Consider the following 13,966-nt stretch of genomic DNA (forward strand, 5'->3'; position numbering starts at 1 on the left):
AAGATACCTTCACATATGTTTGCTTCACTGTGTAAGGGTAAAATAGCCATGTTAAAAAGAAATCTTTCTCTTTTGTAATTAGGAACAATCTCAGCTACAAAGTGAACTACTAAATATTGAGTCTCAGTGTACTATGTTGAGTGAAGGAATCAAAGAACGGCAACAAAGAATTGAAGAATTTCAAGAAAAGATAGATAAGGTCATGAATGGTGTATTTGTTACTGATTGACATGTAAAATATCGTTCTAGACCAGATACCTGATATAGGCCTTCTTGAATATACACTAAAGCAGTTTGTTAGGTACTTAGTTTTTTGTTCACCAAATGAGTTTCTTTGTGTCTTTGGAGAACCACTGTTGCCCCTCTCAAGAGATAATGACCAGTGCATAGTTACGCTCTTCTGCTCTCCAGCATCTCCTTCCCCATTGTAAAAATTACAGCCTCTTTCTTCTCCCACTGTCCTTAACACCAGAAAGAAAGAACCTTTCTTTCAGATTATCTTCTAAAGTTACTCATTCCCTCAGTAATTATTTCTTGAACATTTATTATATTTACCAGGCACAGTGCTTGGCTCTGAGGCAACAAAGATTTGGTCATCTAGCCTCTGCTTATAAAATGACCGGAACTTTCTGGCTTGATTCATTCTTCTGTTGATCCTCTCTAATCCTTAGAAAGTTGTCTGCTCCACCATCACTTAAGAGCTTCCACCCGTTGCTTTAGTTCTGCCTTGTCTCACAGGATTTGAAACCACACTTCTGTTGCTCCTTAATTATCTCTTTTCCAGGTTAAGTACCCCTAACGCTTTAATCATGGATTTAAGACCAGCTCTGGCAACCGTTGTCTGGGTGCTCTGTTGTTTGTCAATGCCCAGAACGAAGTTGAATGTCAAAATTCTGTCTGATCAGAGTACGTGGGACTCAACACATAGAACTACAACTTTCCACAGTTCGGGTTATCTAGTTATGTAAATTGTAACTTACCACTGCATCAGTCATGTCCCATTCATATTTAATTTATATTCAAATAAAATCTGAACGTTTTTAACATGTCCTGCTGTTTAAAACAGCTCCCTCTTATCCTGTAATTATATGTAAATGCAGGGCTTTAAAACTACTGAGGTTCAATGTTGTTTTGTTGGATTTGGCTCATTCTAATTCTTCCAAATCTTTCTGAGTCTTAATTCTATGCTCCAGTCCTTTTGTCTTCTATTGCTTGAGACTCTGGTATCACTCCTACCTAAAGAATATTTTATTTATTTATGTAGAATGTTATATTCTGTTGTGGCTAATGTAAAGGACATAGTTCTAATTTTGTTTCCAACACTTCATAAAGCCAAAAGAGTTAATAAAGCCAATTATGAGCTTTCTTATTTAGTTTTTAGAGTAAGAAATTTGAAAATAGAGTGTGTAGTTTGAAGAATTAGAGAAAAAAAATACTGGTTCCTCAGAGTACGATAATGCTTTTTGGATTAGTTTTTGGACTAATACAGGAAATTCTTGGTGGGAAGAATTTAGGTTTAAGCATTGTCTGTATACTTTCTTAAGATTAATTATTAAACCAGTTGTTTTGAAATAATTTAAAAGGTGGAAGATGAGATTTTTCAACATTTCTGTGAAGAAATTGGTGTGGAAAATATTCGTGAATTTGAGAAGAAACATGTTAAACAGCAACAAGAAATTGATCAGAAAAGGTATTTTTATTAGAAGATGTTAGTAATTTACACATATATGAATGTAACTATTATTTCTTTTTTTTTTTTTAGAGATTTGTTTATCCATTTTAGAGAGTGGGGGAGGGGCAGAGGGAGAGAATCTTCAAGCAGACTCCCTGCTGAGTGCAGAGCCCAGTGCAGCATGCCTTCTCATGATCCCTGAGATCATGACCTGAGCCAAAACCGAGAGCTGGATGGTTAACCAGCTGAGCCACCCAGGCTCCCCTGTAATTGTTATTTCTTAATTTAAGGGAATTGTGCCTGAGTGAGTCTTTATTTCAGTTCATCAAGAAATAGCTAGTAAACATTTATATTCTTATAAAGAGATACAATTCTTTTATTCCATAATTTTTTAAAGAGAAAAAGTATAAATATACAAAATAAGAGAATGAGGACATAATTATACACATAACAGTTATCTAAAAAAGAGTAAAACAATAATTTGATTATTTCTCTGTAAATATCCATGTATGTGGGTAAAATTGATAATCTTCAGGAAGTAACATATTCCCAAGAAGAGAAATGTAAGGAGGCCAGTTACCATAGGAAAAGAACATAAAAAAGCCTCCTGCCCAACACTCTCTTCCCCAGATTCACCAGGCACATATGGTTTCACAAAAGAATCATCCCAGTAAACTTTAAAGGCACAAGTAACTTCAACATTTAACATTTAAACAAATGTTCAATATTTGTAGTATAGAAGAGGAAGAAATATCTTTTTATGAAATGAACAATAATATTTAATAATACTGGTACAGAAATCCAAAAAAAGGTATGTACACATTCCGTAAGAAACTCTGAATCATTCCTACCTATAAATAGCCAAATAAAATAATGTTACTTAGAAACAAGCAGTGCAACAACACAACAAAACAATACACCATTATCTAGTGTAGACTTCGTTCCAGAAATAAAAGGGTGGTTCAGTAACAGGAATCTTTGCTGTAATTTGCCATATTAATGGTCACAGAAGAAAAAAATCACACAGTCAACTCTAGAGAAGATGAAGAAGGCACTTGACAGAATTCAGCATCCATTCTTGATTTTAAAATCCTAAACTGTGAGTGACTATCTGTGATAAAAGAAAATACACCTTATTCTTTTTAAAAATTTTTTATTTAAATTCATTTAGCCAACATAGAGTACATCATTAGTTTTAGATAAAATACACCTTATTCTAAATCAGCATCATGTTTTCATGGAGTAACACTAGAATCTTCCTAGTAAAGTTAGAAATGAGAAGAATATTCGGTATCACCACCATTACCTAACTCTCTTCTGGAAATCCTAGTCCATGGAGTTAGAGAAGAAATATAAATAAGGTATAAACATTTGCAAATGAGGAAATAAAATTTCCACTATTTGAGGGGTTATATGATATATATCTAGAAATTCCTAGAAAACAAATTAGAAACTGAAATTCCTAGAAAACTGTTAGAAACAAAAAAGAATTCAGTAATGTGGCTGGATACAAATATTAATATGAAAACTTTAAAAATTGTTATAAAAGTTAATTTAAAAATTTTTAGACTTTCTATATAGAAACTACCAGCGAGACAATATGTAGGGAGAAAATATCTCAATTATTAAGAGATGAAAAAGGTAAAATACTTAGTACTTAGGAATAAACTTACTAAATGTGAAAGTGTATAAAGAAACTTTCAGGAGTGCCCAGCTGGCTCAGTTGGTGAAGCATGAGATGTTTGATCTCGGGGTTGTGAATTCGAGCCCCACATTGGGGATAGAGTTTACTTAATAAAAAAATTGTATAATATTTTAAACAAGATAGATAATAATCTTGAACAAAAAGAAAAGGCGTACTAGTTTTTTCATAGGAAGACTCAATATTATAAAGAAGTTGGTTTTCCCTAATTTAATCTCTTATTTACATATCATCTCAATACATGTATGAGGAATTTTTTAACTAGATAAGCTGATTCTAGAGTTCACATTCAGAACTAGCTAAGAAAAAGGTAATGAGAAAGGACTAGAACTCCCGGATTTTAATACATGTATAAAGTTGGTTAATTAAAATCTTAAGGTGCTTGCTCACACATGGAGTCCAGAAATATACTTAGATCTATAAGAGAAATTCAAGTTAATATAAAGCTGGCATCTCATATCAGTGGAGAAAAAAATATACCTCTCAGTAAATCATGTTGGGACACATGTGTTTACAACCTGGAAAAAAACCTACTTGGATCCATGTCTCATTCCTTAGACTCAGATTAATGCCAGCTGAATTGAAGATTTCAATAAATAAAATGAAGGCATAAGAATACTTGAATCACTCATAAGAGAATTTTTAAAATGTTTTTTATTATATTATGTTAGTCACCATACAGTACATCCCTGGTTTCTGATGCAAAGTTCGATGATTCATTAGTTGTGTATAACACCCAGTGCACCATGCAATATGTGCCCTCCTTACTACCCATCACCGGTCTATCTCATTCCCCCACCCTCTCCCCTCTGAAGTCCTCAGTTTGTTTCTCAGAGTCCATAGTCTCTCATGCTTCATTCCCCCTTCAGATTACTCCCCCTTTCTTTATCCCTTTCTTCCCCTACTGATCTTCTTAGTTCTTATGTTCCATAGATGAGAGAAATCATATGATAATTGCCTTTCTCTGCTTGACTTATTTCACTTAGCATTATCTCCTCCAGTGCCGTCCATGTGGCAGCAAATGTTGAGAACTCGTTCTTTCTGATAGCTGAGTAATATTCCATTGTATATATGGACCACAGCTTCTTAATCCAGTCATCTGTTGAAGGGCATCTCGGTTCCTTCCATGATTTAGCTATTGTGGACAATGCTTCTATGAACATTGGGGTGCATATGGCCCTTCTCTTCACTACGTCTGTATCTTTGGGATAAATACCCAGTATTGCAATGGCTGGGTCATAGGGTAGCTCAATTTTTAACTTTTTAAGGGACCTCCACACTGTTTTCCAGAGTGGCTGCACCAACCTGCATTCCCACCAACAATGTAGGAGGGATCCCCTTTCTCCACATCCTCTCCAATAATTGCTGTTTCCTGCCTTGTTAATTTTTGCCATTCTAACTGGCGTAAGGTGGTATCTTAGTGTGGTTTTGATTTGAATTTCCCTGATGGCTAATGATTTTGAACATTTTTTCATGTGTCTGTTGGCCATTTGTATGTCCTCATTGGAAAAGTGTCTGTTCATATCTTCTGCCCATTTTATTATTTATTTGTTTCTCGCATATTGAGTTTGAGAAGTTCTTTGTAGATCTTGGATACCAGTCTTTTATCTGTAGCATCATTTGCAAATATATTCTCCCATTCCGTGGGCTGCCTCTTAGTTTTTTTGATTGTTTCCTTGGCTGTGCAGAAGCTTTTTATCTTGATGAAGTCCCACATGTTCATTTTATCTTTTGTTTCTCTTGCCTTTGGAGATGTGTCATGAAAAAGGTTGCTTTGGCCGATGTCGTAGAGGTTGTTGCCTATGTTCTCCTCTAGGATTTTGATGGATTCCTGTCTCACATCGAGGTCTTTCATCCATTTGGAGTTCCAAGGATACAGTATTGAAAGTGGCCAGGGCAAAGAAATCTCTCACATACCAAGGCAAAGGTATCAGAATTATGTCAGACCTGTCTACACAAACCTGGAATGAGAGAAAGGGTTGGGGGGGCATTTTTAAAGCTCTTTCAAAGAAAAACATGCAGCCAAGGATCCTTTTTCCACCAAGGCTGTCATTCAGAATTGATGGAGAAATAAAGACCTTCCAGAATCGCTAGTCATTGACCAATTTCGTAACCATGAAACCAGCCCTACAGGAGATATTAAGGGGGGTTCTATAAAGGTAAAAAGACCCCAAGAGTGATACAGAACAGAAAGTCACAACCGATAGAAACAAAGACTTTACTGGCAACATGGCATCATTAAAATCATATCTCTCAATACTCAGTCTCAATGTAAATGGCCTAAATGCTCCCATAATGCCACAGTGTTGCAGATTGGATAAAAAGAAATGACCCATCCATTTGCTGTCTACAAGAGATTCATTTTGAACCCAAAGATACATTCAGACTGAAAGTAAAGGGATGGAATACCATCTTTCACGCAAATGGACCTCAAAAGAAAGCTGGGGTAGCAATTCTCATATCAGACAGATTGGATTTTAAACTAAAGACTATAGTCAGAGGCACTATATTATTCTTAAAGGATGTATCCAACAAGTGGATACGACAATTATATATGCCCCCACCAGGGGAGCAGCAAGATACACAAGCCAACTCTTAACCAGAATAAAGAGACATATAGATAAAAATACATTAATAATAGGGGACCTCAACACCCCACTATCAGAAATAGAACACCCTTGCAAAAACTCAGCAAAGAAACAAAGGCTTTGAATGCCATACTCAACGAGTTGGACCTCATAGATATATATTGAACACTACACCCCAGAACCAAAGAATACTCATTCTATTCTAATGCCCATGGAACATTCTCAAGAATAGACCATGTTCTGGGACACAAAACAGGTCTCAACTGATACCAAAAGACTGAAATTATTCCCTGCATATTCTCAGACCACAACGCTTTGAAATTGGAACTCAACCACAAGGAAAAATTTGGAAGAAACTCAAACACTTGGAGACTAAGAACCATCCTGCTCAGGAATGATTCGATAAACCAGGGAATCAAAACTCAATTTAAACAATTTATGGAGACCAACGAGAATGAAAACACAACGGTCCAAAACCTTTGGGATACTGCAAAGGCAGTCCTAAGGGGGAAATACATAGCCATCCAAGCCTCACTCAAAAGAATAGAAAAATCTAAAATGCAGTTTTTATATTCTCACCTCAAGAAGCTGGAACAGCAACAGAGGGACAGGCCTAATCCACGCACGAGGAAGCAGTTGACCAAGATTAGAGCAGAAATCAACGAATTAGAAACCAGGAGTACAGTAGAGCAGATCAACAGAACTAGAAGCTGGTTCTTTGAGAGAATTAATAAAATTGACAGACCTCTGGCAAGACTTATGCAAAAGAATAGAGAAAGGACCCAAATTAATAAAATTATTAATGAAAAAGGAGAGGTCACAACCAACACCAATGAAACTGGAAGGATTATTAGAAACTTTTATCAACAGCTTTATGCCAATAAATTAAGCAATCTGGAAGAGATGGAGGCCTTCCCGGAAACCCATAAACTACCAAGACTGAAACAGGAAGAAATTGATTTTTTAAACAGGCCAATTAATTATGAAGAGATTGAGTCAGTGATAAACAATCTTCCAAAAAATAAAACTCCAGGCCCAGATGGTTTTCCTGGGGAATTCTACCAAACATTCAAAGAAGAAATAATACCTATTCTCCTAAAGCTATTTCAAAAAATAGAAACATAAGGAAAGCTACCAAACTCATTCTATGAGGCCAATATTACCTTGATCCCCAAACTAGGCAAAGACCCCAACAAAAAAGAATTATAGACCGATTTCCCTAATGAATATGGACGCCAAAACCCTCAACAAGATCCTGGCTAATAGAATCCAACAGTACATTAAAAGGATTATCCATCATGACCAAGTGGGATCCCTGGGATGCAGGGGTGGTACAATATTCGCAAATCTATCAGTGTCTTAGATTTTATCCAGAAACAAAAATTCAGAAATCATATGATTCTCTCAATAGATGCAGAAAAAGCATTTGACAAAATACAGCATCCTTTCCTGATTAAAACCCTTCAGAGTGTAGGAATAGATGGTACATTTCTCAAGATCATAAAAGCCATCTATGAAAAGCCTACAGCAAATATTATTCTCAACGGGGAAAAGCTGGAAGCCTTTCCCTTAAGATCAGGAACACGACAAGGATGCCCACTCTCACCGCTATTATTCAACATAGTACTAGAAGTCCTTGCAACAGCAATCAGACAACAAAAAGGTATAAAAGGTATCCAAATCGGCAAAGAAGAAGTCAAATGTCTCTCTTCGCAGATGACATGATACTCTATATGGAAAACCCAAAAGAATCCACTCCCAAACTATTAGAAGTTAGAGAGCAATTCAGTAATGTGGCAGGATACAAAATCAATGCTCAGAAATCAGTTGCATTTCTATACACGAATAATGAGACTAAAGAAAGAGAAATTAGGGAATCCATTCCATTTACAATAGCACCAAAAACCATACGTTACCTTGGAATTAATTTAACCAGAGACGTAAAGGATCTATATTCTAGAAACTATAAATCACTCTTGAAAGACATTGAGGAAGACACAAAAAGATGGAAAAATATTCCATGCTCATGGATCGGAAGAATTAACATAGTTAAAATGTCCATGCTACCCAGAGCAATCTACACTTTCAATGCTATCCCGATCAAAATACCGATGACATTTTTCAAAGAACTGGAACAAATAGTCCTTAAATTTGTATGGAACCAGAAAAGGCCCCGAATCGCCAAGGAACTGTTGAAAAGGAATAACAAAGCTGGGGGCATCACAATGCCGGATTTCGAGCTGTACTACAAAGCTGTGATCACAAAGACAGCATGGTACTGGCACAAAAACAGACACATAGACCAATGGAACAGAATAGAGAACCCAGAAATGGACCCTCGGCTCTTTGGGCAACTAATCTTTGATAAAGCAGGAAAAAACATCCAGTGGAAAAAAGACAGTCTCTTCAATAAATGGTGCTGGGAAAATTGGACAGCTACATGCAAAAGAATGAAACTTGACCACTCTCTCACACCATACATAAGAGAATTTTTAAAAATAATCTTACAGAAGGTCTTTCAGTATGACATAAATGCTGAAAGCTGTAAAAGAAAAGATAAAATACAAATGTATAGAAATAACATGTTTTGCATAGCAACAGCACCATGAAGAAAAGTGAGACAAATGACATTCTGGGGGAAAATATATGTACATATATGTGTTCAGAGATAATTAAGACTGGTTGCCTCTGAGGAGATTGAGAGGGTGGGATAGAGATACTTTACTTTTTGTGTATTCTTTTTTTTTTTTAAGATTTTATTTATTTATTTGACAGAGAGACAGCCAGAGAGAGAGGGAACACAAGCAGGGGGAGTGCGAGAGGAAGAAACAGGCTCCCAGTGGAGGAGCCTGATGTGGGGCTCGATCCCATAACACCAGGATCACGCCCTGAGCCAAAGGCAGCCGCTTAACGACTGAGCCGCCCAGGCGCCCCGACTGTTTGTGTATTCTTAACATCTTTTTAACTTTGTACCACATCCATGTATTATCTATTTGAATATAATTGCATTGGCATTATGACTATAAATTCTGAATTTAAGGGTACAACAGCGATGATGACAAGGTTGTATTGTAGGTCAAAGGACAGTCCCTTTGCCCAAGGTATAGTCATTTTGTATTTAAAAGGAGTCAGTCATGCAGGAATAGGAAACAAAGCATTTATGACTGCAGATTATTTAAGATCTAGACTCTACTGTACTTATACGTATCTAGATGATTGGTTTATTTTGTATTAGGCATTTCTCTTTTTTTCAGTTTTATTGAGATGTAATTGACATACATCACTGTTGAAGGTGTACAGCATAAGGGTTTGACTTACATGTATTGTAAATGATTACTGCATAAGTTTAGTTAACATCTATTATCTCATATAGACACAAAAATCAAATATAATTTTTATTCTTATGTTTTTACTTCTATTTCCAATATAGTTAACATACAGTGTTATATTAATTTCAGGTGTACAATATAGTGATTCAACAGTTCCACGTGTTACACCATGCTCATCAAGATAACTATACTCTTAATCCCCTTTACCTCTTTCACACATCCCCCCACCCACCTCCCCTGTCATAACTATTTGTTCTCTATAGTTAAGAGTCTGTTTTTGGTTTGTCTCTCCTATTTTTCCCCTTTATTCATTTGTTTTGTTTCTTAAGTTCCACAGAGGCGTGAAATCATATGATACTTGTCTTTCTCTGACTGACTTACTTCACTTAGCATAATACTCTCTAGCTAATGGCAAGATTTCATTCTATTTTATGGCTGAATAGTATTCCATTGTATATATACCACATCTTCTTTATCCATTCATCAATCAGTGGACACTTGGGCTGCTTCCATAGTTGGGCTGTTGTTGGTAATGCTGCTATAAACATAAGAGTGCATGTATCCCTTTGAATTAGTGTTTTTGTATTCTTTGGGTAAATACCCAGTAGTGTGATTACTGGATTATAGGGTAGCTCTATTTTTAACTTTCTGAGGAAGCTCTATTCTGTTTTCCACAGGGGCTGCACCAGTTTGCATTCCCACCAACAGTGCATGAGGGTTCCCCTTTCTCCACATCCTTGCCAACACCTCTTGTTTCTTGTGTTTTGATTTTAGCCGTTCTGACAGGTGTGAGGTCATATCTCACTGTGATTTGTATTTGCCTGATGATGAGTGATGCTGAGCATCTCTTCATGTGTCTGTTAGCCATCTGTATGTCTTCTTTGGAGAATTGTCTGTTCATGTCTTCTGCCCAGTTTTTATTTTATTTTTTAAGGTTTTTTATTTATTTGAGAGAGAACATGAGCCAGGGGTGGGGGACAGGGCAGAAGGCAAGGAAGCAGCAGACTCCCCGCTGAGCACAGAGCCTGATGCAGGGCTTGATCCCAGGACCCTGAGATCATGACCTGAGCCAAAGGCAGATGCTTGACTGACCGAGCCACCCAGGTGCCTCTGCCCATTTTTAATTGGATTATTTGATTTTGGGGTATTGAGTTGTGTAAGTTCTTTATATATTTTAGATACTACTCTTTATTGGATATGTCATTTGCAAATATCTTCTCCCATCTAGTGGGTTGTCTTTTAGCTTTGTTGATTGTTTCCTTTGCTGTGCAGAGGGTTTTTATTTTGATGTAGTCCTAATAGTTTATTTTTGCTTTTGTCTCCCTTGCCTCACGGGACCTATCTAGGAAAAAGTTGCTATGACCAACATCAGAGACATTACTGCCTGTGCTCTGTTCTAGAATTTTTATGGTTTTAGGTCTCACATTTAGGTCCTTAATTCATTTTGAGTTTCTTCTTTGTGGAGAGTGTCAAAAAAGTGGTCCAGTTTCATTCTTTTGCATGTTGTTGTCCAGTTTTCCCAACACCATTTGTTGAAGAGACTGTCTTTTTCCCATTGCATATTCTTTGTTGAAGATTGACCGTATAATTGTGGGTTTATTTCTGGACTTTCTGTTCTGTTCTTTTGATCTGTGTGTCTATTTTTGTGCCAGTACCACACTGTTTTAATTACTACAGCTCTGTAGTATAGTTTGAAGTCTGGAATTGTGATATCTCCAGTTTTCTTTTGCTTTTTCAGGATTGCTTTGGCTTTTAGGGGTCTTTTGTGGTTCCATACAAATTTTAGGATTGTTCTAGTTTTGTGGAAGATGCTATTGGTATTTTGATAGAATTGCATTAAATCTGTAGATGCTTTGGGTAGTATAGACATTTTGACAATATTTATTCTTCCAATCCATGAGCATGGAATGTCTTTCCATTTCTTTGTGTCTTCTTCAGTTTCTTTCATCAGTGTTTTATAGTTTCCAGAGTACATGTCTTTTCACCTGTTTGGTTAACCTTATTCCTAGGTATTTTATTATTTTTGGTGTAATTGTAAATGGGATTGTTCTCTTAATTTCTCTTTCTGCTGCTTTCATTATTAGTATATAGAAATGCAATGGATTTCTGTAGATTGATTTTGTATCCTGTGACCTTTACTGAATTCATTTATCAGTTTTAGTAGTTTTTTGGTGGTGTCTTCAGGGTTTTCTATAGATAGTATCATGTCATCTGCAAATAGTGAAAGTTTTACTTCTTCATTACCAATTTGGATGCATTTTATGTCTTTTTCTTTTTTTTTAATGTCTTTTTCTTGTCTGATTACTGTAGCTAGGACTTCCAGTATCATGTTGAATAAAAGTGGTGAGAGTGGACATCCTTGTTTATTCCTGACCTTAGAGGAAAAGCTCTCAGTTTTCTCCCATTGAGTATAATCTTAGCTGTGGGTTTTTCTTTTTATTTATTTAGAGAAGGAGGGCAGGGGTGCAGGAGCAGAGGGAGAGAGAGACAGAGAATCTCAAGCAGGCTTCATCCCAGCGCAGACCCTGATGTGGGACTTAATCTCACGACCCTGAGATCACAACCTGAGCTGAAATCAAGAGTTGGATGCTCAACTGACTGAGCCACCCAGGAGCCCCAACTGTGGGTTTATAATCAAGTATAATTTTTAAATACAAAATGTAGTATGTGCCTCTTGGAGAACATAGAGAAAACTTTTTTTAAAAATCAGTCATTGTCCCATTGCCCAGAAATAAAAACTATTAATATTTTGGCCCATTTCCTTTAATTTTATTCTGATTCTCTCGTGGTCCATTCATTCATTCAACACCTATTTACTGTAAGCCTGCCATGACCCAGGCGCCCTTCTAGGCACTGAGACTGCAACACTGGATAAGGAAGGTCAAGCCCCTGCCTATTCTATGTCCTTTGTATTTCCACGTACATTTTAGGATCAGCTTTTCAATTGCTTTTAAAAGTCTGCTGGGATTTTGATTGGGACTGTGTTGAATCTATAAATCAATTTGGGAAGAATTGACATTTTAACAAAACTAATACACGAACATGGGGTCTGTCTTTTTTATGTAGGTCTTCCTTAATTTCTCTCATTAGTGTTCTTTAGTGTTCAGTGCACAGGTCTTATATTTTGTTCAGTTTATTCTAAGTATCTTATATCTTTATGTTATTATATATAAATAGAATTGTTTTTAATTATCAGTTTCAAATAGATTGTTGCTAGTATATTGAAATAAAATTGGTCTGGTTTTTTAAAAGATTTATTTATTTATTTATTTAGAGAGAATGGGGTGAGAGGCAGAGGGAGAGAGAGAATCTCAAGCAGACTCTCCGCTGAGCACAGAGCATGACACGGGACTCAGTCTCATGACCCTGAGATCATGACCTGAACTGAAATCAAGAGTCAGATGCTCAGCAAACTGAGCAACCCAGGCTCGCCTAAATAAGATTGGTTTTTATTTTTATTTTTTTAAGATTTTATTTATTTTTTAATATATATAGAGAGAGCACAAGCAAGGGGAGCGGCAGGCAGAGGGAGAGGGAGAAGCAAGCTTCCTGCTGAGCAGGGAGCCCAATGTGGGGCTTGATCCCAGGACCCTGAGATCATGATCTGAGCCAGAGGCAGACGCTTAACACACTGAGCCACCCAGGTACCCAAGATTGGTTGTTTTTTTTTTTTTTTTAAGATTTTATTTATTTATTTGACACAGAGAGACAGCCAGCGAGAGAGGGAACACAAGCAGGGGGAGTGGGAGAGGAAGAAGCAGGCTCATAGCGGAGGAGCCTGATGTGGGGCTCGATCCCAGAACGCCGGGATCATGCCCTGAGCCGAAGGCAGACGCTTAATGACTGTGCCACCCAGGCGCCCCCCAAGATTGGTTTTTATAAATTGACCTTGTATCCTGCAATTTTGTTGCACTTATTAGTTCTAGGAGCTTTTTTTTAGACTCCTTCGGATTTCTTACATAGGTGATTGTATTTCAGTGAAGAAAATTTTATTCTTTTCCAGTTAGTGTACCTTTTATTTCTTTTTCTTGTCTTATTTTACTAGCTAGGACCTCCAGTACAATGGCGAATAAATAAACATTGGTAAGGGTGGACATCCTGCCTTGTTCCCAATCTTTGGGGCACAGCAGTCAGTCTCTCACAGTTAAGTATGGTTTTAACTTTAGGGTGCCCTTTAGCAGGTTGAGATAGTTCTTTTTTATTTCTAGTTTGCTGAAATTTTTTATACATGAATATTGAATTCTGTCAAATACTTTTTATGCCATTTTTTTGAGTGCATGGTTGCAGGTTTTTTTATTAATATGGTAAATTATATTGATTGATGTGAAACCAACTTTATATACCCAGGATAAACCCCACTCAGTCATATTGTATTATCCTTTTCAAATATTTTTGGATTTCACTTGCTAAAATTTCATTAAGGATTTTTGCATCTACGTCCATGAGTGTACTGATGTGTAGTTTTCTTTTCTTGCCATATCTTTATCACGTTTTTGATCAGGGTCATGCCAGACCCATAAAATGATTCAAGAATTGTTGTCTCCTCTTGTGTTTTCTGGAAGGAGTTTTACAGAAATGTATTACTTCTCTCAAAAGTTTGGTAAAATTTGCCAGTGAAGCCAGTGGGGACACCCACCTTTCTTTGTGGGAAGGTTTTTAGTTACAAATTCAATTC

At 36.7% G+C, this 13,966-nt stretch overlaps 1 protein-coding gene across 1 annotated transcript in view; it reads left to right on the forward strand.

The window, feature by feature from the left end:
• The window catches only part of SMC1B (structural maintenance of chromosomes 1B), a 77,215-nt gene that overhangs the window by 46,388 nt on the left and 16,861 nt on the right, over positions 1 to 13,966 (forward strand). Inside the window, exons 14-15 of the mRNA XM_045779628.2 lie at positions 83 to 199; positions 1,584 to 1,690. Of these exons, the coding sequence (XP_045635584.1) occupies positions 83 to 199; positions 1,584 to 1,690 (224 nt within the window). The remainder of the gene's footprint in view (positions 1 to 82; positions 200 to 1,583; positions 1,691 to 13,966) is intronic.

Source organism: Ursus americanus, chromosome 17 (genome assembly GCF_024610735.1).
Source record: "Ursus americanus isolate L20-20 chromosome 17, mUrsAme1.1.p, whole genome shotgun sequence".
Classification (NCBI taxonomy): domain Eukaryota; kingdom Metazoa; phylum Chordata; class Mammalia; order Carnivora; family Ursidae; genus Ursus; species Ursus americanus.